The sequence below is a fragment of the Neomonachus schauinslandi genome, chromosome 3, assembly GCF_002201575.2.
Source record: "Neomonachus schauinslandi chromosome 3, ASM220157v2, whole genome shotgun sequence".
NCBI classification, from domain to species: Eukaryota; Metazoa; Chordata; class Mammalia; order Carnivora; family Phocidae; genus Neomonachus; species Neomonachus schauinslandi.
The window spans coordinates 5,802,463-5,829,659 of NC_058405.1; the positions used below are offsets into that span (position 1 = coordinate 5,802,463).

General features: G+C 38.9%; 1 protein-coding gene across 3 annotated transcripts; it reads left to right on the plus strand.

Annotated features, from left to right (window-relative positions):
* Nucleotides 1-26,173, plus strand: ARGLU1 (arginine and glutamate rich 1). 3 transcript variants are annotated; one of them, XM_021695977.1, is made up of 5 exons: nt 1-376; nt 473-619; nt 8,695-8,920; nt 11,210-11,293; nt 25,330-26,173. In XM_021695977.1, the coding sequence occupies exons 1-5, from the start codon at nt 273-275 to the stop codon at nt 25,492-25,494; spliced, it is 726 nt and encodes a 241-aa protein (XP_021551652.1). In that variant the 5' UTR covers nt 1-272; the 3' UTR covers nt 25,495-26,173. The 3 variants fall into 3 exon arrangements, with proteins under 3 accessions (XP_021551652.1, XP_021551650.1, XP_044769445.1); XM_021695975.1 differs by having other exon boundaries at nt 1-619; XM_044913510.1 differs by lacking the exon at nt 25,330-26,173 and having other exon boundaries at nt 1-619; nt 10,725-11,288.
* Nucleotides 26,174-27,197: the final 1,024 nt, after the last annotated feature.

Below are 27,197 nucleotides of genomic sequence, written 5' to 3' on the forward strand. Positions count from 1 at the left end.
GCTCGCGTAGCGGCGCGTTCCGCGCGAGGCAGTGTGGGAAGGGCGGCCGGTGCACCCGCGGCTGCCATCTTTGCAACTCCTGGCGTTGCGGCCTTGTCGTTGGAGGCGGCCTTCGTGGCGGCCGTCGACCTAAGAGAGCGGTGTAAAGTCAGCTGGCTGACAGCTTTCCTTCCCCCGGCCTCGACAGCCCGGCCAGCCGGGGTCCGGAGGCGGAAGCGAGGGCAGTGGGACGCGTGCGGGGCCCGAGGCTAGTCACAGCGTCGCCCGGAAGGATGGGCCGGTCTCGGAGCCGGAGCTCGTCCCGCTCCAAACACACCAAGAGCAGCAAACACAATAAGAAGCGGAGCCGGTCGCGGTCGCGGTCCCGGGACAAGGAGCGCGTGCGGAAGCGCTCCAAATCCCGGGAGAGTAAACGGAACCGGCGGCGGGAGTCGCGGTCCCGCTCGCGCTCCACCAACACGGCCGTGTCCCGGCGCGAGCGGGACCGGGAGCGCGCCTCGTCCCCGCCCGACCGCATCGACATCTTCGGGCGCACGGTGAGCAAGCGCAGCAGCCTGGACGAGAAGCAGAAGCGAGAGGAGGAGGAGAAGAAAGCGGAGTTCGAGCGGCAACGAAAAATGTGAGCGCCCGCGGGGGGAGGGGCGGGGAGGCTGGTGGGGGTGGGGGCTGGCGGGGCTGGGTGGGCCGGGTGGAGAGTGAGGGGCTGGAGGGGCGTGGGAGCGGGTAGAGGGGTCGCGGGAGCCCGCCCGAGAGGCTGCAGCCTGGCCGAGTTGGAAAGCCTGGGCCAGTACAGACCCACGAGTTGGCTGGGAAGGAAAACAGTGGGGCTTGCGCAGGAAAGGCTCGGAGCGGAGAAAGCGATTTTGGCGCGAGAGAGGAGCTGAGTGCCGGAAATAGGGGGTGGAGTTGGGAGTAAGGTGGGAGAGCTGCTGGGGCCAGTGAGGGCGTGGGATACGCGAGCCTGAAGCTACGGATGGGGAGCGTTTGCAGGCCGGCTGGTGAAGAGTCGAAAAGGAATTAACCCTTGGGAAGCAAATTGCAGCTGGCCAGAGCATTCTTGTACGGAAGCTTCAGTTTGGGACAGGGCTCTCTCGGGAATAAGACGCTGTAGGTGGTCCAACAGTACACCCCCAAATGCATTTTCTGTTTGTGCATTTCTTTTGTTAAAGATGTGGTTGCGTTTCTTTTTTCGGGCCTGCTCGGTTTTTGTTAGTTTGTGAGCTGTAAAAACAAAATGCACACGCTTTTAAGCATACAGTACAATGAGTTTTGACACTTGAGTTCACCTGCTTAACCACCATCCCAATCAAAACTTATTCCATCTTTATACTTCTTATTTATATTCTTTTGTAGCAAACTTAAGTGCAATCCTGTTATTCGTTTTCCTTTTTAGTATACTTTTGTTTAGAAGACACTTGAATATTTGCTTTTATTTTCGCATTGCTCACATATAGGACTTAGATTTGGGGAAAATCAGAGTCACAGTAAGGTTCCCAACTTGAAATATTGTTAGGGTGAAAGTATTTCTGAAAGAGTCACCTCTCAGGTATTTTTAGATCCAAGAGTAGGTGCAAATAATTCCAAACTGATGATCTTTTGGTTTTAAAATGTAGGGTTTTGTTTTGGTTTAAGACCATGGTATTGTGATGCTCTGGGTATTCATTTCCCAAAGTTAGTTTGCAAACTCTCCCTGTTTAACCAGCCGTCTTCCTCAATTCTTCAGTTCATGTTTAGAAAGTGCACATGAGGCAGTAAAGTTAACTGAATTTAGGATCTTTCTGGGACAAATACATGTGTGCTGAACTGTCTAAGGATTTTAAATTTTTTTGTGTTTGGGTTTGTATTATGTAGATTTTCCAGCAGAGTGTGTTTCTGAGAAGCAAAGTTATTAAGACGTACAGGACTAGAGCACTAACAATATTACAGAGGAAGCAGTACCAGAAGAGCTATTTTGTTGCATACCTTTATTTTTCCTTTATGTAGAACTGTTAATTTTATATATATATATATATGTGTATATATATATGTATATACACACACACAAATACATACATACACACACCAAATACAAGTAATTGTTTCGTAACAAACCTTGATTATATAGAATCCAGGTTTTTTGGTCTGGAACAAGATCCTTCACTGTAAAAATGCAGCTCTCAAATGTCAACAGATGAACATTTGAAAGATTACTGAAGACATCTCTGAGATAATTTTCCCATTTGAAAACAGATGTCCAAAGAGAAATGATTTGCCATTCACTAGAAAGCTAAGACTTGTAGGAAAAATGAAAGAAACCTCGGTATGCAAAGAATAATTAGAAGTATTTAGCAAGCTACACATGAATAGCAGAAACAAAATCCAGGGATTACATGAGAAAATTGGACAGCTGTATAGTTCCAAGTTGACAGAAGCATCAAACTACCATTAGCATTTATGAAGGGAGGAGGGGGCAGAGCTAGCAGCCACCTATACACTGAATTCCTCTGTGCCATGCAGTAGGCACTCCTTAATTTGATGTAATGTCTTGGAGATAACACAGGGAACAATGGAAAGACCTAGGTTTTGGAGCCATGAAAATGGGCGTAAGTAGTTGTATCTCTACATGTCTCTGTTGGTTAGCTCATTCATTCAACTAATATTTATTGAGCATTCAATAAGTGCCAGACACTGTGCTAGGTGCTGTTAATAAAAAGATAATTGAGTCCTCTCCAAGAAGCTTAAAGATTTATAAGTAGCTACATAATAACACAGTGTGGTAAAGTCAGTGACCGTCATGTGACTAAAAAGAAAGATCATGGATAGGTAAGCACCTTAGTTCTAAGGAATGTGGGTGGTAGATAAAGAGAAAATAAGAGACTGTCAGGTGAGGCATAGGAAAGTACATGTGGACTAAAGCAGAGTCCCCTCCACCCCTAGCAGAATAAAGGAAGACGGGGTGGGAATGGCCCTAAAGAGCGGTAAAACAGTGGACATTGACTGGAACATGAAGGTGTGCAAGTACTAAAATCGTGGAGTGACTGGGGAGGTACATAGTGGCTGAGAATCATGAGAAGTGTCTTGTGTGCCATATTAAGGAGCTTGGTTTTATTTCATCATAGAAACAGGAGAAGTTTTTTGTTTTTTGGTTTTTTTTTTAAGATTTTACTTATTTATCTGACAGAGGAGACATAGCGGGAGAGGGAACACAAGCAGGGGGAGTGGGAGAGGGAGAAGCAGGCTTCCCGCGGAGCAGGGAGCCCGATGCGGGGCTCGATCCCAGGACCCTGGGATCATGACCTGAGCCGAAGGCAGACCCTTAACGACTGAGCCACCCAGGCGCCCCAGAAACAGGAAAAGTTTTAAGGAGGTAAACAGCGTGGGCTTTTTTTTTTTCTTCTCCCCCCCAAAAAACTGCACGGAATGCTGTATTGGATACATAAGTAGTTACAGTAAGGCCACACAAGAGTAGTGAGGGGATGGTTATTGGAATGGAAAAGAGGGACAGATTTAAGAAACAGTGCAAATAAACTGGATTGGAACGTAAGGGAAATAAAACATTAATGTGGGTTCTCATGTTTATGTTGTGGCTGTTGCACCTCAGCTACCAAATGTTTAAGTAACTGTGTGGCAGACGGTGGTTAAAACGTCAGAAACCCTGTGGGTAGAGGACAAGGAAAAATCAAGGGGAGCGTCCATTTGTCACTTCCACTGTGGGCACTTATACTTGGATATGATGAGTTTATTCAAGGTTGATAAGGGAAACTGAAGCCTGCAGGAAATCTTGAGAGTAGATAAAATGACCCAGGAAGAGCATGGAGGCAAAAGAGCAGTTGGTTCACAGGACTGAAAGAACCTTCGGGAATGTTTGTTGGAGGAAGACAAAAGCTTCCTGGAAGCAGAGAAGGGACGTCAGAAGAATGCATAGTGTCAGTGTACCTTGAAGAGGTTCAGTGTAAGATGAGAGACCGCAAGACAGCAAAATTAGATTATTCTGTTGGGCTTAACCAATTAGAAAGTTTGGGGTAATATTGGAAACCAGATTGCTTTGCTCTTTATAGTTGTGAGGCCTTGAATAAATCACCTGTAAGCCTGATTTCTTTTTCCTGAAACGGAGATACAGATCCTGCTTATTACGAAGATCAGAAGTAGTGCATTTGTAGTATCTAGACATACTTGGCATATAATGGGTATCACTAAATAATGTTGGGTAATATAATTTTATGTACATGCAACCAGATTGAGGCTGGTGAGTTTAGAAGTGATCTTATGAGTTATGTATTAATACTGTGAAAGGCAGACCTTAACATTAAACCTTTTTTTCCCTCATTTTTGAATAGCTAATTCACATGTTTCAGATTGAGTTCAAAAGTTCTCTCTTCTGTGTACCAGCCATTCAGTGTGGTTCCCTCTCCTTATCATTTTCTTATATATTCTTTTGAGATGCTTTGTGAATGTCGTATTAACTGCATGTTGAAAAACTGGGCAGCTGTAAATGTCTTGGAGCAAAACAAGAAATGTTAATGGTTACTGTTAATTTACTGTAGCCTGTGATAATCTACGTATGATTATGCTTTATGTTCAACTACATGACAGATTGAGAGCCTTCTAAATTAAAGTATCTAAACTGAGCTGGGATCTATATGAGTGATTCTTAGAATACTTGAAGAGCTCATTTTGAGGGCAAAGAGCCGCTTTTAAGAGCAAATTCAGTATGTGGAACTGTGTGTTTTGGGGAAGTTAGGGCTTTAAGACAAAGTATTAGGGCATAAAATCTAGCTGATGTTGATAAGAATCCTATGAATTTTTAAAATAACCATTTTGGTAGTTAAATCTTTCTGCATGCTTTTCCCTTTCACTTTTGTCCTGGAGAAACAGTGTAGGGTAGTATAGTGCTTAAGATGATTGGCTTTGGAGTCAGGTTACCTAGGGTGGGCGTCATCTTAGCAAAATGCAATGAGCTGGAGCCCCACTAATAAATTGTTCCTATGCTTGAAGAACCATCAGAGCTGTAACATGACATGGTGCATAAAGCTGTTGGCACAGTATTTGGTACCAAGTCAATACTGAATTACTGCTATTTGCTGATGTTATGAAGCACTTCCTCAAAGTAAGCTCCTAGGGTTGAGTTTGTTCATTTAAAAATATTTCTATATATATTATACTTAAAATTATATTGCTGGTTGCTGTATACAAAGTCATAACTCTGTGCTGTATTGCCTGGCCCTTGCTGTTTTAATAGTTGCCATTTTAAATTGATTGTTACTAGTGTGTTACAAAATTCTGAAAGCATGGAGAAAATGGGGGCCTAATGTTATATATACTAGTTCCATTGAAAACGGAAGCTTCATCAGTGGCACAAATTCTTGGTAAGGGAATATATTCAGCAGAGTAGCCTGAGGAAAAGATAGGGACCCTAAACATCAAGAAAGTGACAACTCCTATGGGGAAAGTTTGAAGGAGTGAATAGGCAGTGACATTAAATGATAGGTCTTCTATGAAGTGCTAATGACCAGAAGTGTTTGTTGTTTTTTTCCCAAGAAAGTTTCAGTGTCTCTTATGAAAGTTAGCCTTACAGCTGCTTTGTCATTGATTATGATAATAAATTTGTCATCAGTAAAGACTCATGTTTAATTCAGTTGTACATGTGGCCATTGTTTTTTTGAATTCAGTGAGAGGAGAGAGGAATTGAAGCAATAGCTTTTCAGGGCAGAAACTGAAAAATTTCTGTAAGATTTTTTTTCTGATTACCGAAGTAATAATTTTAACCTTACTGAGAAAAATTGCAACAACAGAAAATTACATTCTTGATAACCTTGTAGGGAACAATTCTGCTGTGGCTCCCCCCGACCTTGCCTGTCTCCACGTGGGACCCAGCAGAAAGCCTTAATTACAGTCATGATGGTACGTCCTTCATGTTCCCAGAATAAGGAACAAAGAGAGATAAGCGGCCTTGTGAGAAACCCCACTAGGCCATTTCTTATCCTCCCAGTTTCATTTGAGGTTGGGACTTTCCACTTGCCCTCCCCTCTGGGCTATAAAACTGCTGAGCGGTTCTTAGAATTGACTCCATCGCAGCAGACCAGCCCACTGCCTGTGCCTCTGTTGGGTGTCATCTGGCCCCTCTGGTTTGGTGTCTGTGAGGGGACAAGAGACAGAGCTCACACCATGCTGATCTGGCTTTTGCTGTAAGTAACAAATGAATTAATTTATTTAGGCTTATTTTCTCCTTACTGACCAAATTGGTGGAAATGTGGCCCCATTAGCCATTGTGCTACTGCTATTACTTAGGGACTGCTTGAAAAAACCCTGAATATGTATCAAGTGTCTTCCATCTTTACCAAATTCCTAAGTTGTTTGGCAACTTTTCTACTGATAAACTAACCTAAAGCCTTATTCCAGTCTTCGCTCTCCTTTTTACTTTGTATTGAAAGTTTTAGTTGAAACTGTTTTACATTGTCCTTAACAGTTGAATTGTACCATTTTTGACATCTTAAAATAAGATTTCTTCTTAGGCTTCTTTACATTTATTAATACCATAAGAACCAACTAGCAAAATACATGTTTGTGGGGGTGCTGTATACTTCTAAAACTTTGTTATTATGTAAACTTACAGATGTATGCAAAAGTAGAGAATATTATAACCCTAGTGTACCCATCATCCCTGTTCAGCAGTTACCAGGCATACTTATTTCAGCTCATATTTCTCTTTGGATGAAGTAGAGAAACAAAATTTTTATATTTGAAATGTAGTTTAATTTCCACTGAAATTACTGCCTGATTTCCTTTAGATATTTCTGGCAATTCATTTTAGTGTTGGAGTAGATAGCTATTCTCTTTTATTGAGCTGCTATAGATACAGCCTCCTTGAAACTACCTTAAAGTGTATTTTTTTTGGAATTTCAAAAGGAAAAGGAGCATTGTTACATATAGGCTTTCGTATCTTTTTAAATAAAAATCACCATTAATTTGGGGTGCCCCGGTGGCTCAGATGGTTGAGCGTCTGCCTTCAGCTCTGGTCATGATCCCAGGGTCCTGGGATCGAGCCCCACATCGGGCTCCCTGCTTGGCGGGGATCCTGCTTCTCCCTTTCCCTCTGCTGTTACCCCGGCTTGTGCTTTCTTGCTGTCAAATAAATAAATAAAATCTTAAAAAAGAATCACCAATAATTGAGAGTTGGGAGGAAATATTTAAGAAAAAACAGTAGTCTTCAGAATGGGTAATGCATGTATCTAGAACCTAAAATTGTGTTTTTTCAAGTAGCTGCTATCTCCTTGACAGAAAAATGGATTATAAATGCAGAAACTGAAATGAATCAGAATGTTAGAGATACACCGGTGTTCGTATGGTATCACTGTGAATAAGTAACAGGAGTTGAGAATGAAAGCACTTGAGTGGGAATTGAATCAACCCCCCAAAATAGAGTTTAGTTGAAGTGGATTGGGGTCTTTAAAGGTCAGTTAGACACTATAAAGTCTTTACTAAACACGTAAATTGAATGACTGGCTCATACATATTTATGAGTCATCAAAAGATAAAAGGTTACAGGTTGTATTTAATTTTGTGGGTTGTGAGAAAGCTGAAGCATTACTAATGGTAAATTGGCTTCTTGGGATTTAGATATATTTCCAGAGCCTCTGAATTTATTAATTTAGCACAAATTATTGTCTCAACTAGTGCAGTTCAATAGAAAATACAATGTGAGCTACATCTGTAATTTTAAAATTTTCCAGTAGCCACATTAAAAAGAGTGAAATTAATTTTAATATATTCTCAGTCTTTAAGATGTTGTCATTTTAACATGTAACCAAATAAAAATAATTAAAAGATTTTTTATACATTTTCTTTATACTAATCTTCAGTTCAGACTAGGCAGATGTGGCCAAGAAGCTATCATACTGGGTATCAGTGGTATAAAATGTGCATTGTTTCCACTACAGAGCCTTGATAAATGTCAGTATTTTCAGTGTGGAATTTCATTTTGAGTAATTAAGTTGGTTTATAATATCTAAATGTGATTAAAAGAATTAAAACAGTGTCATGCTTCATTGAACTTTTTCTTAGAACTGATGATATATTTTCATCCACTTTCCCATCTCTTGAAGAGCTTTTAATTGAAAATCAATTAACCAAAGAAAGAAAAGGTACAGTTAAAGGTGTTAGGTTCAGAATCTGAATTAAGTTGTCTGTATTTTCAGTAAAAGCTACACTACATTGCCTTAGCAGTCTGAGTCTCTTTGAATCTGCATTTATTTTGATTTTGCTGGTGGGGGAGGGGGGGTGAACTTTGTCAGTCTGAATTGCTTGCTCCATAATATTTTCTCCTGACTTCTCTGTAGCTCAACCCTTAGACTGAGTGCATTGGCAAATGAGCAAATCCGTACACTTAACAACAGCTTGTCCTTTCATTACAAAGTTGATACCAAAAAAGTAGACTTCTTATTTTAGATTTACTCTACAGTTCCTAAATTAAAACTAATGAATTAAGCTCTTTGTATATACATACTAGTCATTTTGTACTTGGAAAGTGATAAAAACAAGTATTTCATATTTATTTGAATTTCTGTATTCCTTAATATGTTGGTATCTGATATTTCCTTGAATGTTGCATGAAAATGAATTACAGAATTACAGAATCAGGCTGTATGTTTGACAGATTTATAACTAGTTTTGTTAGGTTTACTTATCTAAGTCATTGTGTTCTGCTTTGTTTGCTAGTCGGCAGCAGGAAATAGAAGAAAAACTCATCGAGGAAGAAACAGCACGAAGAGTGGAAGAATTAGTGGCAAAAAGGGTAGAGGAAGAATTGGAGAAAAGGAAGGATGAAATTGAGCGAGAAGTTCTCCGAAGGGTGGAGGAAGCCAAGCGCATCATGGAAAAGCAGTTGCTCGAAGAACTCGAGCGACAGAGACAAGCTGAGCTTGCAGCACAAAAAGCCAGAGAGGTAACGCTCGGTCGTTTGGAAAGTAGAGACAGTCCATGGCAAAACTTTCAGTGTTGGGTGTGCCTCCTGCTCAGTTCGGAAAGAGATGGAATACAGACTAATTCCTTTCTCATCTAAACTTAACATTGCTGCGAAAGTTAATTTTTTAGCCTATTCAGAAGTGCTGACTGATATTTAAAAGTTATTTTCATAAAACGTATTCAAGGATACTTTTTGAATTAATGGAACTGGCTTACATATTTGAGAAGTGTTTGAAACTTTTGCCATGGCTGCAGGACTTACATTCTTTTTTGGGAGGGTGGGGGGAGACAGGGAGTGGTCAAGGGAAAAGGTTAAAATCCACCTGTGGATATGCATTCTTCTTTTCTGTGTGTCATTCTTAACTGCTGGACTGTGAGAGGCTGTTTGCCTTCAGTCAGATTACAGAGCAGGGCCTGACATTGAGTGACCGCACCTGCTTTTGATACATAGGTTTTCTTGCTCTTCTTTTTGTCCTCCTTTTATCCCTCACCCCTACCCCAAATCCTGCTTCAACACAGTGGACTAATTCTAGCACTCTGATCATAAGGCCCTCCATTTTCCTAATGTGTTTCAAAGAATCTTTTTAGGAAAAATGTCCAGATTATTCATCCACTTTTTTAGTATCTACTAACAACTCCTTTTTTTCTCTAGAGAGTTATGAAGGAACAGGTTGTCCTTGTCTGGAGTCAAGCTAAACACATGATTTGTTTTATCAGCAGCTGGAGCAGAAGTTGAAAATGTCTTTCTGTGAGACAGTAATTTGCTACTGAAGCTTTATGGCTTATTTGCACTGATTACTCCAGGTTCCTAAAACTTGTTGAAAGTCACTGAAACACTCAAGGCAAATTACTTTACGGCCCTGAGTGTCCCTTGACATAGTTTGCATAATGAATATGAATTCCATTGGTGTATGCCATAGAAAATCCTATAGTTACATTTTCTTGAACTTAAATATTTGACTCAAAATATGTGTCTCATATCATTGTTAATCTTGGCCTTATTGTGTACAAGTTGGCATCATATTAAATCTCTCTTTTTTTTCCAGTAAGCTTAGCTTTTCAAATGCATTTTCCCTTGTGCTGTCTTTAAGTAGATACACGTGTTTATATTTGGTAGCTATCACAGACTGTGCAATTTGAATGTATGAAATTTTATTTATGTCAGTGCTTTTAATAATGATAATTTTGGAGTAATGGTGCTGTCTTGTAGCGAGTTATTAATCATAGGAAGATTTTTTTCTCTTCGTTTGCTTTTTGTTTCATGTTAACAATTTTTTTTTACACGGACACAACCCTCTGACAGTCTTTCCAAATATTAAAATCATTTGAATATGTATGCTGTGATCTGAACACTGCCCAAACCATCAAGCAATCTTCATATAGTTTGCATTATAAAATTTCATTAAATGCTCCAATAAAAAATAAATTACAGAATTTTATTTCCGGACCATGCACCCCCTGGATTCCTGAATTTCAGTTCAGACTGTAGATGACAAGATAAGCTGCCTTTAGAAATTGTCAACATCTGAATGTTAAGTCCATTTTCCCCATGGAAGAGCCCTTAGTTCCATGAAGTATGGATTACCATTTGTATTTTTCACTAACAGTAAATGTATTTTTCTTATTAATTGTTTGCCTTAGGAATGATGAATTACATTTTTTGTTCCTTCTTACCATAAACATCTGCATTCCTCAGCTCAGCCTTCCTTGTATGTTGTTTCTTTATAAATGGTTGAGCTGCTGATGCAGGTATTGCCAAGCTAACAGTACAAATCATTTTAAAGAGGAAGCTGGCGCGTATGGCAGCCGAGGAGCACACTCTGCAGGACACTGGACAAGACAGTAAATATTCAACTTTTAATGCTGATTAAAGGAGTATAGGTAAAGAATACGTAGGTATACATAATTGGTGAGACAAATATTCACTTTATTTATATTTTATATATTATTTTTTTAATTTGGTAAATACTATCCAGTTTTGTAGTTGTCCTTGTTGATTTGTGTGATATTAAAGTATTAGTAATAATTGCCAGGAAACTATCATTAGGGAGGGTTTAGTCGGTTGCTGTTTGGACTGGGAGGGATGATTTAAATTTCGTGCTAGAAACAAATTTTAGTGGCTGCACAGTTTATCATTTGTCAGACAGAAGGTAGCTATAAAGCTACCCTCTAAGTCAGATCAAAAAAGTTCAGAGGAAGATTAGTAAATATTTATCAGTAAAAATAAACATTTTATTTTTCTAACATCTTAACATGTCCTCCCCTTTAGGAGGAAGAACGTGCAAAACGTGAGGAGCTAGAGCGAATACTGGAAGAGAATAACCGAAAAATTGCAGAAGCACAAGCCAAACTGGTATGTATGAAGTATATATGAAAATTACTTTATATTTGCTTTATTTTTTTCAGATTTTGTGGAATGATTTCTTAGAGTTTTCAGGGCCCTTTTCAGGGATTTGAGGCAAGAGCAGGAATGGTTGACTAGATTTTAGCGAGTGTCTTCCAGAGGAATCTATTGGGGCTATCCAGAAATTCTACTTTCTGGAGAGAAAATTCTAAAATTCACAGTGGTTTAAGACCGGTTTCCTGGGAGAATTGGACTAACCCCACTCTAAAGTTTTTCTGTCTTAACCTCATTTACATTTTTATGCCTAACCAATAACAACAAAAGTTCGGAAGTGTTTAAACTAAAATGCAGCATTTCACTTCACATTAGTTACCTTGTTCCCTACCCATTACTAGGTGAAGTAGATAGCATGTGTTTGGTGGTAAGTGTACCAGACTAATAAGCTCTTTACCTGTTCCAAGTTTGTAGTCTAGCAAGGAATACAGAGACTGAAGTAATTATGATCTAGGGCAGAGCAATTTAAACATTTTAATGAAGGAGCCAATGTAAGAATATTGAGGTAATTTTTTAAAAAATAAAAAAAGAACTAATCTATTTTTTCTTCCAGTTCTGTTTTTTAGTACTTTCTGAGTTTTTGGTTTGTTTCTTTGTTTTTAGCACAGACTAGCATTTAAAGTGGAGTAAAGAAGTAGAATAAAAATTTTGGTGTCATAGGGTTTTCCATTTAAGAGTATATATTTTGAAGCAGTCTCTGTATGAAGAAGAAAGCTAGAATTAAAGGACTGTGGACATAAGGAAGCCAAAAAACAAAAGGAGGCTAGGCTTTGGAAGGAAAAACTTTCTTTTCTCCGTGAAGGTGGCGTATAGGAATTCTGCTTCAAAGTAGGAACATAAGTCAGAGATGGAAGGAAATTTACTTAGGATGAATTTGGGATGAGTGCCATTTAGTGCCCAGGAATAGAGACATGACCCAGGAGGGACTCTGGGTTCTAGACATCTTACAGAAGTTTTGTCTAGTTAGAAATGTGTTGAGACCAAAACAGTCATAGGAAGACATTTGCTGCCAAGTCATACTGTTGACCGGGGCGGGGGGCAGGGGGGTGCGCAAGCTGTAAGCTCCAGCTAAGTGATTTAGAAAAAAGAAATTCTGTGACTGTTTATAAAGGCACAGAAAAAGATCTGAGTTGGGCTAACCAATCCCAAGGAGAGTAGGGATGAAGGAGGACCATAAATAATGTGATAACTTTTTACATAAGGTTAAAACTATGGGGCAATTAGTTCTAAAGCATGAGGTTTTCAAAGATAGCATACCCCAGAGAAAAGCCAGTACTGGAAATATCTGAAGCGACTTAGCATGACACCGTGGATTCTTAGCTATTACTGCTGTCCTGGCTGTTGTAAAGGCCGTCATGAAAGGGAGAGACTTAATCCTGCTTTCCCAATGAAAAGACCTTAAAATCTCTTAAGGTAGAAAAAGCCCTATCTATGAATGATGATGCACTCTGAATGGAGTAGGAGTCATTATAAGGTATATCCCTACGTGTTTATCAATTAGTATATGATAATGCCTTTTTTAGGGATTCTGTATAAGAAAAAGATCTCAGTGCAGGTAGGAGGAAGTAAGATGGAAACTAGGAACCTTAATTTGAGTTTGGAAGGTTGAGCTTTGAAAGGTAAATATAGTGTGGTTTTTAAGGCATGGGTATTTCCAGAAGGGAGGAACAGTATAGTTGGTATTTAAAACGGTGAACCAGAGTTGCCAAGCAGGTGGAATGGAATTCCTCTTAGAACATGATAAAAGAGTGGCTAGCATGGTGAGTTCAGTTTTTGGGTCACCTGGAATGCCAGATTGTGACTTATAGAGCAGAGCTCCTCAACCTGTTAGGCCCTGCAAAGATCCCTTCTGATCCTGGGATAACTGGGTGCCTTTAGGGAAACTTGGTTGGGCTCTTTATATTCCTTTTGGCAGCTTTCTTTGTTTACCCACATGGACCTTAAAAATATGACTTTGTGTGTCACTACTGGGAAAAGATTAGCAAGCTTATTCTAGAGCAGTGCTTCTCAAGTGGTGGTAATTGGCCAGTTTTTGTTCTTTTAATCCTAATTTGTCTCAGACCTCTACTTTTGCAAAATACAATTAAGATGAATTACTAGAAAAATGAGGTCAAGTGGCTATAAAAGCTTCTAAAACACTCCTGGTGTCTACATATCATGTTATGGATCCATTACAGTTTGCAGACTGTTTGCTGATTCATGAACCATACTTAGACGCGCACTATTCTAGAACATTTGAGTTTGATAGAATAGATTGTACAGTGACACTGTTTTGACTGCATGTTATCAACAGACTTCAGTGAAAAGGTATCTTGGAGAAAAGGAGTTTGAATCTGAGAATATTTGGTAAGGATTTGGGCGTAACTCATTTATTTCCTGTGTATGATAAAGTTGGAAGTTTAAGAAATCGTCCATGTTGGAGAAAATTAATTTTTATTTGGTTCTATTGGTAGTGAGTCATATGCTTGCAGGGAAAGTGGAGCATCCTTTGTGTTGGAAAAGACAAGGAAATGTTGCTACATAAAGATGCCAGGCACAAATGGAGATTTTTTTAATTTTTGTTCTCCATTCCTTGTCCTCTCAATTTTGAGCAAGTTCTTTAATCTTTTTACACATTTATTAGGAAATATTACATGGACTATATTGAATGTCCCATTAGAAGAATCGATATTTAAGAAAGGAAGGGGAGTGTGCTAGTGTTGTAGATAGCATGGGACTTGTCCTGGTTATGTCAGTATTGGTCGTTTATCTTGTTGCAACAGCAGTTCTGTTTGCTTTATGACATAATAAATATGCTAGAAATGTGGATCGGTTCATTGTATGGTGAGAAGAATGCGATGCATTCTTACTTCTAGAAGGCCAGGGAGGAAGAGGCAGTAGCCAAGCTTAACTATTCACATAACCTATATTGAGAAGTTAATTATGTGTAAAAAGCAATTTGGAAATAAAAATGGACAAGACATTAAGTTCTCTTATTTAATGTATCAGTGGTGGAGACAGGGACAATCCCAAGAAAGTTAACAAGTAATAGGAAAGTATTTGGTAGTGGGATGGATGATGTGTGGTAATTGACATAATTGCCCCAGGGTGGCCTGGGAACCTTCCTGGAAGAGACAGCCATGAGCCAGGCCTCAGTGGCCAGTTAGGAATTGAATTTACCGTGGATGCAGGAGTGTGAGGAAATGAAGCCTGGCAAAGGCCTTTTTGGGATTTCATAGAATTAGAATAAAGACAAGAGTGTGTGGGCACTCTGAGGGTGGTGGGCTGGGTGGTAGTAGCTATAGTAGTAAACCGGCTTACTGCATAGTAACAAGTCTGTGGGGTAAGTAATGGTAGATGCGGTCTGAAAGCAGATTAAAGACAGGTTGGAAAAGACAGTACCCGGGGGGGAGATTTCTTAAACATCATAACCATGAGAGAATAATACAACAGTTTCTTTCAAGTCAGTAAAGAAGACCAACTCCGTAATAGAAAAAGAAAAGTGAGAGATGTAAATGAGAATTCACACAAGTAGAATGAAAAGTTCTGTGATCAGTTCTTGAAAATATATCCCAGTCTCGCAACTTCTGAAGGAAAACAAAGAAATGACTCCCCCATCCCCTTTCCTTTTTCTGCAACAGTAAATACCAATAGAAAAAACTTTATTTCCCTCATTAACACCAAGTGTTGGCAAGAGTAAGGTATAAAGAGACCTTTTATATGGTGATGGAAGGAGTTTATAATGGCCCGTGACGATTTTAGAAAATAGTACTGAATCAGTAAATATCAGGAACCTTAAATCTGTTTCTAAGAATTTATCTTGTGAACACTGAATCAGATACAAATATGGTAATACAGAAAAAAATTCTCACCATATTATTTAGAATAGTGAAAATTTCGCAGATTTTTAGATGAATTATAACGTGCTTACAGCTGGTGTTTCTGTAGTCTAAAAGTATTTGAAGGTAATACAGGGGAAATAGCTAAATACAAAACTTATGTATACACTATCCTGCTAATTTGAAAAGTATATTTGTGCAGTTTAGTAGATGGGAAAATATGCCAAAAGGCTAAAAATAGTTATCTCTAATTGGTAGACTTAAATGTAACTTTATACTTTTCTCCAGTTTCTGTATTTTATGCAACTAACATACATCACTTTTCATGATCACATAAAAATAATTACTAAAGAAAGTAAATTTAAACCACACTTTAACGGACTTTTAAGTAGGTCCTTGTGACAAAAGTTCAGATTGATTGTAGTAATGACTGTAATAAGGAATGCATTAACTTAGCCACATGGGCTCTCTCCTATGTGAAATTCTTTTTTTTTTTAATTAGAGAGAGAGACAGAGATAGGGACAGAGATAGGAAGACAGCAGGAGCAGGGAGGAAATGGGAAGCAGGCTCCTCATGAGCAGGGAGCCTGATGGAGGACTCAATCCCAGAATCCTGGGATTATGACCTGAGCTGAAGGCAGACGCTTAACTGACTGAGCCACCCAGGTGCCCCTCGTATATGAAATTCTTATGAGGTGCTCCAGACCAGGGTAGTTTCTGCTCACATTCCAAATTGTTTGTGAAGATACTTGATTTTATCTGTCCAAAAGGAGGCAAAAGAAATTAATCAACAGACATGTTTGATTTATAACCTCAAACATGGACCTTAAATGGTTTGGCCTGACTAGACTTGGCCTTTTGGCAGATTGGTTTCTAGTTCTGGGTTAGTATTGGGAGTGCACAACTGTCTTCAGATATTTGAAAGGCTGTTAATACAACGGAGAATTTTAACTTTTTACTTGTTTATTTTAAAGATTTTATTTATTTATTTGAGAGAGTGAGAGAGAGCATGAGAGGGGAGAGGGCCAGAGGGAGAAGAAACTCCCCGCCGAGCAGGGAGACCGATGTGGTGGTATCGATCCTGGGACTCTGGGATCATGACCTGAGTCCAAAGGCAGTCGCTTAACCACTGAGCCACCCAGGCACCCAAATTTTAATTTTTAAAAAAAATATTAAAAATGGTACCTAAAATTTTTTTTGCTCCTCTTTTCCATACAGGTTTTTTGTGATGTGTCTGAGGAAGGCCCGGGTATTATTCTGAAATGTGTGAGAATTTATCCAAAAAGGGAAACAGAAGAAAAGTGATAGGTGTTGCTTGGAATTAAATGTCCTTCCAGGGGGCTGTATCAGTAGAAAAATGACCCTCAAATTGTCCATTGGTGAATGAAGGTTAGGTAGTAAAATGGAACCTGGTTAATTTGCGTGTAAATACCTGAACTATAATAGATTGACAATTTCTAATAAAATTATAAAAATTATTACATTATGGTGATAAGGTAAAATTAATTTTAACTGGGAAACCTTCTTTGAAGTTTTTTTTTTTTTTTTTTTAAGATTTACTTATTTATTTATTTGAGAGAGAGAAAGAGCGTGCATACAAGCTGGAGGGGGAGAGGGAGAGGAAGAGAGAATCCCAAGCAGACTCCATGCTGAACACGGAGCCTGATGCGGGGCTCGATCTCATGACCCTGAGAGCATGACCTGAGCCGAAACCAAGAGTTGGATGCTTAACTGACTGAGCCACCCAGATGTCCCCGAAGTTTTAAAATATATGCAAATCATAAGTTTGAGATCTACAGTGTATTTCTGCTCTTTAATACTGAAAACAGTTTTCTCTTTACCTACTTGCCAAAAAGGGAGATTTACCTGTTCATCACTCCTTTGAGAAATGAAAAAAACAGTACCACGTTTGGAAGTTGATTTATATGTGAAATGTGTTCCACATACTTAAGCTAGATCTCACTTTGCAATTACGAGATATTTCTGGAAAATCCCCCCCCCCCCAATCTATGTATTCTATGTCCTGATCCCTGGAACCTGTGAATATTACCTAATGTGGCCCCAAAAGAGGGTCTTTGCAGATCCGATTAAGTTAAAGAGCTTGGGAATTTATCCCGCATTAACCACTATGCCCTAAATGCCGTTGCATGTATCATTATAAGAAGGAGGCAGAGGAAGATTTTTTTTACCACACAGTGCATACGCAGGAGAAGGCTGAAGACAGAGCAGAGAGAGATTTGAAGATTCTGACCTTGACGATTAGAGTGATGGAGTCAGAAGACAAGGAATCCTGAAGCCACCAGGAGCTGGAAGAAGCAAGCAATAGACTTTCCCCTTGAGCCTCCTGAGGGAGCATGGCTCTTTTGACACTTTATTTTGGACCAGTGATACGGATTTTGAATTTCTGGCCTCCAGAATAATTTTATATTGTTTCGAACTACATAGTTTGTGGAAATTTGTTGCCTAAAAATGTGGAAGTGGTTTTGAAGTTGGAGGTTTAGAGGTTGGAAGAATTCTGAGGCATATGATAGAAAATGCCTAGACTGCTTTAACAAAGACTTGGTAGAAATATGGACTTTAAAGGTGCTTCTGGTTAGGGCTTAGACACAAATGAAGATGTTACTGGAAGCTAGAGGGAAGGAGGTCCTCGTTGTCTAGTGGTAGAAAACCCCGGGTGAATTGTGCCCTACAGTTGTGTGGAAGGGGGAGCTTGTTTGTAAGGGTTGAACTTTCATATTTAACTGAAGGTGTTTCTAGATAAAGTATTGAGTACAGTCTGCTTTCCTCTGGCTGTTTATAGTTAAATTCAAGGAGATAAATAGAGGAAATAACTGATAAGTAAAAAGGAATGAGCACTTGATGTTTTGGAGAAAATTTTAGCCTGTCTGGATTACAAAAGATGCTGAAGTTGGTTATTACTGTTAGAAAAACTCTCTGGAAAGAAGGCCAAGGATATATGGCTGGACAACCATTTGCTAGGGCTGAAGAGATTATGCATGTGACTCATAGGTTCCCTCAGCCACTTTAGCAAATGCCAGGAGTAAATGAGATTATCCAGGAGCCTCTTGTCTAATGGCCTGCCAGATGTGGGAGACCCACAGTGTTTTCAAGGATGCTATATCTGCAGAAACACTGCCAACTTGGACTGAAAAGGACAGAGGGAGGACACAATGATAAAAAGACTCTTCAGACTCCCAACAGACGCCACTCATAAAGGAAAAGTGATATGAGGACAGAACAGAGAGAGATTTGAAGATGCTGGTCTTGAAGATTGGAGCAATACACATGCAAGCCAGGAAATCCTGGCAGCCAACAGAAGCTTGAAGAGGCAAGGAGCAGATTCCCTCTGAGAACCTACAGAAGGAAGGTGGCCCAGTCAACACCTGTTCCAGTGATAATGATTTGGGACTTCTCTGCCTCTGGAATAAATTTCTGTTAAGGTATCCAGTTTGTGCTACTTTGTTAGAGTGGCTACAGGAAACTAATGGAAAAAATAATTGGAAAAAGGGCGCCTGGGTGGCTCCGTTGGTTAAGCGACTGCCTTCGGCTCAGGTCACGATCCTGGAGTCCCAGGATCGAGTCCCGCATCGGTCTCCCTGCTCGGCAGGGAGTCTGCTTCTCCCTCTGACCTTCCTCCCTCTCATGCTCTCTGTATCTCATTCTCTCTGTCTCAAATAAATAAATAAAATCTTAAAAAAAAAAAAATTGGAAAAAAAAATGGGCCGTTTATACTAGAGTGAGGGTATATAAGTTGAAAGAGCACAGTATCTAGGATAGTTAATATTGATATATTTATACATTGTAAGAAACAGGCAAATACGGAGTGGTGCCAAATGTAAATGTCAAATATTTTAATTTGAGGGGCGCCTGGGTGGCTCTGATGGTTAAGCTTCTGGCTTCAGCTTAGGTCATGATCCTGGGTTTCTGGGATCGAGCCCTGTGTCAGGCTCCCTGCTCAGCGGGGAGTCTGCTTCTCCCTCTCCTCCTGCTGGTCCCCCTGCTTGTGTGCGCTCATGCACATGCACGTTATCTTTCTCTCTCTCTCAAATAAATAAAATCTTTTAAAAAATATTTTAATTTGAAATGAAATGGTGGGGAAGTTATGGAAGGATGTTTAATCAGTGAGAGGCTTGTTTCCAGTTGATAAGATAAAAAGCTCATTTAAGGTTATGTTGATGTATTTTGGGCAACAATTATTTTAAAACTTCCTGGGCATTAATGTATTGGCGCCGTATAGGGTGGCTTGAAGGACAGAATGTCAACCATAAACCACTGAAAGCCCGTCAGAAGATGGGGCTTGAATTGATAAGGTGGCTGTAGAAACTAAAGAGAGAATGAACTTCGTGAGTGATAAGGGAGAGGGAAGGGGAGTACTGAAGGAGGAAGTGGAGGAAAAAGGAAGGGGAGAAAATCTGGTGTAGGAACCAGAGAAGATGTCATCATGCTGACAACCCAAGTGTCAGCAGGCACTTAAGAAAACTTCCACAAAAGGGAATGAGTGACCAAGACAAACAGAACTGACTTGAAAGAAAAGAGAATTTAGGGTATAGAAGAATAAAAGAACCATATCTGGATGAGATCATTTTTTGTGAAATTTTAGGACATAAATGATAAAATCCTGAAGGTATGAGATTGCTCTTTCGGCAATTTTCCAGAGCAGTCTCTCCAGAGCTCTGGAGGACAGGGATTCCTATGCCGAGTATCCCATACCACTCTCAATTGTCAGTTCCTTCTTGAAGCCGTGGTCTCCACGTCAGGTAAATGTGGGCTCTCGGGAGATATTACGTAGTGAAGTTCCAAAAATATATTTAAGATTATAAATATATTTAACAACTGGGTAATTAAATTGAGAAGGAACGGGGCTAGGAAGAGTGGCTGGGGGTAGGAATTCTCTTTAGATGGTAGCTAATAATATCCTGTAATGGTAGTATATAGTGTAAGGAGAGTAACTATCAGAATAACCGAATTGCCATTGGTAGGGGTTGCTTTTTTTAATCCTGTGTGTTATTTTTTTAACTTTGTACATTAATAACTTTAGAAAATTTTACTGATCCATAGTTTGCTAAGGGTCAGAATTTATATCAAATTTGTTTTAATGTTTTTTCATTGCTTACCTAAAGTGGGCTACACATGTTATAGAGGGGAAGATGAATCAAAGAATTAAAATTTATAAATGGCACAGTCAACAGGATGTGTGTGGGAAAGTTAAAATGCAGAAATCCACATTTCTGAGTAGTGGCATGACTTCCTAATTGTAATATTTCTCATTCTTACCGTTTCTGTAATCACTTCTGATAACAAATATTTCTCTTTGTATTTTTAAAATTTTGTAAAATTTCATATATATTTTTTAAGTAGAGAGTAGTAGATTTCAGCATCCTTATTTACTGAAAGAAACTGCTGCTAAGGATCACCTTGATGTATAGTATTATAGACAGTGTAAGAAGGAGAATGCTTATTAGAAAAGAGTAATTTTTTTTTTTTGAGAGAGAGAGAGCACAAGCGGGGAGGAGAGGGAGAAGCAGGCTCCCCAGTGTGGGGCTTGATCCCAGTACCCTCAGATCATGACCTGAGCTGAAGGCAGATGCTTAACCAACTGAGCCACCCAGGTGCCCCAGAAAATGAGTAATTCTAATAAAGGCACTGGGCCCTCTGGATAAAGGGGGAGTGGGACAAAAGGTACTGGGAGAGTAAATAGGTCCTTCTACTAGAATGGTGTGTTTTGCTTTCATGTATTTCATCTCACCAATCATTCGAGTGAGGTGTAAGGTTGAAAGCCACCTTTGCGAGGGTTCTGGACTTAATGGCCTAGGAAGGCCGACCCTAATTTCATGGCTCTAGGATTGTGGATGTTAGCTTTCTCTTGGGCCTCCATGATGTCCATCATGTAATCCTTGTAGGAGAGCTTAGTATTGTTTATCTGTATGAATAACATATACATACCCCCTCCCCCCTATTATTCGGAATAGTTCTTTAGCATACATTTGAAACAACAGAAGGGTAGAGGGGGAGTAGTGGATATTCTGACAAGTGGAGTCATCAGGAAGGAAATGGCATGTCAGACAGATTGCAGAGGGAGGCCAGGGTTTAGACGAACACCTAGCAGATAAGGTATAGGGTCAAACCTCACAGATTGATTTTCATCATTTGAGAAGCACTGTATTAAAATAGTAGATGGCTTTGGGTTTTGCTCAGCTAGTCTGTTTGTTTTAGCCCTGGTGTAATTGAATAGCATTTATGCTGCTTTTAAAGCTATAATGGAACAAATTACAAATATTTATACGTAAAGACGGGATATTCACCTGCCCACTTTATTTTTAAAAATCATTTCATTGTCAGGTACTTCCAATAGGCACTATATGCTTAACACTAAGGGAAAACCAGAAAAATTACAGCAACCCTTCCACACACACGCACTTTTATCTCCTCTATTTGTAGACCTAAATGAAATTGAAACTTGCTTTTTCTTTACCCAATCTAAAGTTAATTTCAGTGCAGAATTAGTATTTTCTATCTATGAAGGAAATGACTTTGCTTTAAAAATCTTGTTTTTAATTTAGGTAGTATGATCACATCATTCAAATTTATTTTTTAGAAAAATAACTGGTTATATCTCTTTTTCCCCCATCCACCTACTTTTCATTGCCATGTCCAAAAGGTATATTTGATTATGTTTTTTGTCTTTTTTAGTGTTTAAAATGTGTATTTTGGCAGATACAAATACATGTATTTTTATTCTCCCCTTTTTTCAGAGAAATAGTATACTATATATACACTCTTTGGGACTTAGTTTTTCTTAACAGTGTAACTTAGGGATTTTTCCATTTTAGTATGTAGGGATTCCTATTTTTTTTTTTTTAACTACACAGTATTCTATTATATGTATTTTCCATAGTTTTAATAGTCTCATCTTGGGGAATATTTAGGTTTTTCCAGTCTTTTGCAAGCTACGTTGCTTTAAAAAACCTTGTTCAATTTTGCATGTATGCAAGTGTTATTTATAGGATCTATCCCAGGAAATTTATTTGCTGGGTAAAAGCATTATGAAGATAGAGCTTTTGGTAAGTAGTGCCAGAGTACTCTTCACGAGATAGTATTGTGTATCTTTGGAATTTGTCAGTATGGTAGGGTGAAAAATACTGTGTAATTTAAATTAGATTTCTCTTAAGGGTTAGGTTGTGATGTTCAAACCCTTCCCTCTTCAGGGTTCTAATCTGCTTTTCTCAGGGCTGAGTTAGAACAATAGGGAACAGTGAATCTCGGTGTTTATATTCCTAAGGGTTTCCTAGGCACATGGACACATCAAGAGTCTTTACCTTGATTTAATTGCACTTGCCAAACTCTTATCCAAATGTCTGATAATTTGTTAAAACTGGATAAAGTAATTGGCATATGAATTCACTAAAGATGATCAAAGGCAGTTAATTCTTTTCTTTAGTAATTATCAGTGGAAGTCTAAGCACGAAAGTGGTGGTTTGAAATGGATGTACAGGTAAGGTTTCAGTAGGTGGAAAGAATGGCATGAGCAGAGGGGGAGGTAGGATAGATAAACCAAGCATAATTTGAGAAAGAATAGTATATACACAGTGGGAGCCAGATTATAGAAAGTCTTAAATAGTATGCTCATTTGGGAAGTTAGGCCATATTTTGCGCATGGTAGAAGTCACTGGAAGCTTGAGGGCATGCGAGAACAGAATGATGTTCCAGAATGGTGAGACTGGTAGCATTCTGTAGGGTGGATGAGGATACTGGGAACAGGGAAGTCCTGTGAGGTCTCTAAGGGAGGTGGGGCCCTGCGCTGGTATGGTGGCTGTGCATGTGGAGCTCCAGATGAGACATCTTAGTGGAAAAGACAGCATGAAGGAAGTAATAACCAACTGGTTGGCTATTTGCTTGTGTCAGGGAGAAGGGAAGAGACCGAAGAAAGCTACAGAACACGGGTGGTGGTAGAGAAGGTCCTAGAAAGGGCTGATTTATTCTCTGGTTAGGTTTGAGGAATTTGAATCTTGGACATGTTGAATTTTGAAGGTACCCGGAGGTCTCCCTGGTATGTGTCCTACTAGCCAGCTGTAGCTTAGGAAATGCAGCTTACGAAAATGGCCTGAGAGATGGGAGATCTATTTTACCTCTCTGTTGGGTTTTCCATCTTGCCTGCCGACCACATTACCACTTCTTTAAAATACCGATCTTCCTCATCGTTGACCTTTACTTGATTACTGTGGATGTCTCTACCTTTTTGTCTACACCCCCCACCATCTTGAAGTAAAACAAACCTCTTTGTGTTACTTTGGTATTTAAAAGTCAGGGGTTTTTGTTTTGTTTTGTTTTTAAACATTTTATGTTGCATACCGGAGTCCATCACCTTTCCCATACTCTGGCATAAAGCCTGTGATGTAGTCACATTGAATGTTACTGTTTCTGAGCAAAAAGCCTATCAGTGGAGACAAACCGGAGTGAACAGGTGGAGAGCCTTAATGTTTTTGAATCACCAGTGTTTCGTATTAAAGAACATGTGGGAGGGGAGAAAATTTTTAAAAGACCTAAGTTCAAGTGAACAGAAGAATGAATAAAGAGGTCGCGTTAAGCATTGTAGTTCTGACCATCTAGGAAATAATTTTAGTAGAATAATGGAGATGGAAGCAATGACTTTAAAATCTGACTTTGGGAATAGGAAAGCATTCAGTGGATGCAGTGAATGTTTTAAATTGAGGGTCAGATAGTGATTTTCCTGAGATTTAAAAATTCAAGGTTTGGGCGCCTGGGTGGCTCAGTTGGTTAAGCGACTGCCTTTGGCTCAGGTCATGATCCTGGAGTCCTGGGATCGAGTCCCACATCGGGCTTCCTGCTCGGCAGGGAGTCTGCTTCGTCCTCTGACCCTATCCCCTCTCAGGTGTTCTCTCTCTCTCATTCTCTCTCTCTCAAATAAATAAATAAAATCTTAAAAAAAAAAATAAATAAATAAATAAAAATAAAAATTCAAGGTTTGAGCAGGTTTTCTTCAACCTTGGCCCTATTAACATTTGGGGTTGGATAATTCCTTGTTGTGGGGGGCTGACCTATGCATTGTAGGATGTCTAATAGCATGCCTGTGCTCTGCCCACTAGATGCCAGGAGCCACCTCCTGTTTGTGACAACCAGAATCACCAGCACACATGGCCTAATGTTTCTTGGGAGGGGAGAGGAGGGGTAAAACTGCACGTGGGTGAGAAATAAGGACGTGGGCATGGGGTTTGGGGGAGGCAGAACGAGAGACTTGAGGAGGAGGGAGAAGGAGAATGGCCTGAATTTTTTTGGGGTGAAGACAGGAAATGTGTAGACAGCACGGGAAGGAAGCTGGTTGCATTAAGACTGAAGGAGTTAAAGGCCCTGCAGAAGTTAATTATGCCAGTGTCCACTTGAAAGTGAAAAGCATTTCATAGTCAGCTAGGTGGAAAGGGTCTTTAATTTTTTCCTCTTCAGAGAAAAGGGTCTTTAGTATTTCTTGGTTGTATATTGACAGTGTAATGTAGCCCCAGTAGGGATTTTTTTCTTAAAACTTCGTCTTTCTAATGATAAATCTATGGTAATTGGTAGATAACCTGCTCTTTGGATAAATTGATTCCTTGTTTCATAATTGAAAATCTCTTCATCTGATACACTGAAGGTGTAGATAAAAATAGGTAATAGGACAAAATCTATACTGATCTTTTTTTTTTTTTTTTAAAGATTTATTTATTTATTTGAGAGAGCGAGAATGAGAGAGAGAGTACATGAGAGGGGGGAGGGTTAGAGGGAGAAGCAGGCTCCTCGCTGAGCAGGGAGCCTGATGTGGGACTCGATCCAGGGACTCCAGGATCATGACCTGAGCCGAAGGCAGCCGCTCAACCAACTGAGCCACCCAGGCGCCCTCTATACTGATCTTAAAACATGATTTTAGAAATTTCCATTTTCAAAATGTTTTAAGTGCTTTTTTGCAGTTTTTTAAAACATTTTTCATAACAAAATCAGAAAATTAGGCAGAATTAATAAGGAGTTCTAATTCCTCAGTGTTTTTTCCTTGATCACTTTTTGTGTGACCTTACGCAGGTTTTATTCAACATACTGTTGTTTGTAAGCTGTCACCTGATCTCCCAATATTACTAATAGAAGACATGAAATTCATAGAAAGTTTTAATGTTTACTTTTCACTTTCAGGCTGAAGAGCAGTTGAGAATTGTTGAAGAACAAAGAAAGATTCATGAGGAAAGGATGAAACTAGAACAAGAGCGGCAACGTCAACAAAAAGAAGAACAAAAAATTATCCTGGGCAAGGGGAAGTCCAGGCCCAAACTGTCCTTCTCACTAAAAACCCAGGATTAAATTGCAAACTCTGAACTTTTTACAAAGAAAAATGGAAAAACTTTGTATGGTAGCTTCATGTTGAAGTGGTTTTTTGTTTTGTTTTTGTTTTTTGTTTTTGTTTTTTTTTTAATTTGAAAAATCTGGAAAAGTTAGCTTGTTCTAATAGGGGCTATGCTCTGCATTCCTTTTTTCCCCCCTTAACTTCCATTAAGTCAGATCCTTATCAGATCATTGTTTGTCTTCTAGAAAGTGATCTATTTTTCACCTGTTTGAATTCTGTGTTAGTGGTCTGAAGAAGAGCAGATCACTTTGTAAACTGTGGATGGTCTGATAAGGTTTTTACTGACCCATTGATTTCAGAGTTATACTCTGTCTATTACATCATAATGCTGGTTTTGCTGACTTTTTGTTTTTTTATATATTTATAAAAAAAGAAAAAGTTGGAAATTGCATTGGAAGCTCCCAGGGTGTTACTGGACCTATGTGGTGTATTGTTAAACCAGTGTCCTTGTGATACTGTTGCTCTTGATGTTCCTGATACAGGTAAGGAAACAGTTGGTCAGCTCTGGTACAAAATATATATACAGTTCAGTATTGTGTCTGTTCAGTCTGTTTTTATTTCATTGACAAAATCAAACCAGCATTCCCCATTGTGTAAATAAATGATTTTGCTGAATAAAGTAAAGTCTTAAATTCATATGTTGAAGCAATTTTTTTTAAAGTTCTGTTAAGTCTTAAAGAGGGTGGTTTACTTTTTGATGGTCAACAGTTTAGAAATCCTAGAACTATGCTATCTTTCCTCATTTATACTTTTAATGTAGGATTTATATGTACATTAAATATACTCATGAACTAGTATTTAATGGCTATTTTTACAAATACCTAATTTATGCTGCTATGGCAATTAAGACATCAGTATTACCTGTAAGAAAGACTAAGCACCCAGAAGATGATTTAAATTCTCAATCCTGTGCCTCTGTTTTAGGATAGAAGTATTACTATCACAAATTATACTTAATAAAAGACTAGAAAAATGCTTCTAAAAATTTATAGAATCTTAGATTATTTTCAAAGTGGGCCATCAGAAAGAACTTAGCTTTGTACTTTCACAAAAGGCTAAGGTAGTCAAATCCTCTTCAATGTAGGGTACCTGCACGTTTATTTTCAGGACAAACACATTTAAACTTCTTACGAGTTTTTGTTTTGTTTCTGCATGTGAAACCTTATGGATGACTTTTATACACTAGACTCTGCCTCATTTATCTTTACATATGTTTGTTTTAAGTCTACTGGTATTAAAACATTTATTGAAGAAAGCGATATACCTGAGATGCATAAACATGTCATCAAAGTAGAATGTTCTCCAGTATTTTTAAGACCATTTGATCACTCTTTCCAAGTGAAACATAAGTTAATGAGATGACTAAATGGTAGATTATTTTGTGTGTGCATGTTAAGAAAATGCTATTGCTTTAGTTAGAGCTCTTCAGTGAGTCTAATTGTGGTAAGGAACAATACTATCAGTTTAAATATCCTTAAAGGTAGAATTTTAAGTAGGCATGAACTGTAGTGAGAACTGACTTATAAACATGATACCTATTACTCTAAAACAATCACTTTATTTACCTAAAGAATATAGGTTGCTTATGAATCTTTTTTTTTAACCTTTAAATATAGGTTAGCTCTAATTATTTCATGATTCTTTTTTTTTTTAATGTAAC

Excerpts from the sequence above, each read along its gene's own strand:
- ARGLU1 (XM_021695975.1), top strand. The coding sequence starts at position 273 with ATGGGCCGGTCTCGGAGCCGGAGCTCGTCCCGCTCCAAACACACCAAG. Across the intron at positions 620-8,694 it reads TTCGAGCGGCAACGAAAAAT|TCGGCAGCAGGAAATAGAAG; the intron begins GTGAGCGCCCGC and ends TTTGTTTGCTAG. Across the intron at positions 8,921-11,209 it reads CAGCACAAAAAGCCAGAGAG|GAGGAAGAACGTGCAAAACG; the intron begins GTAACGCTCGGT and ends CCTCCCCTTTAG.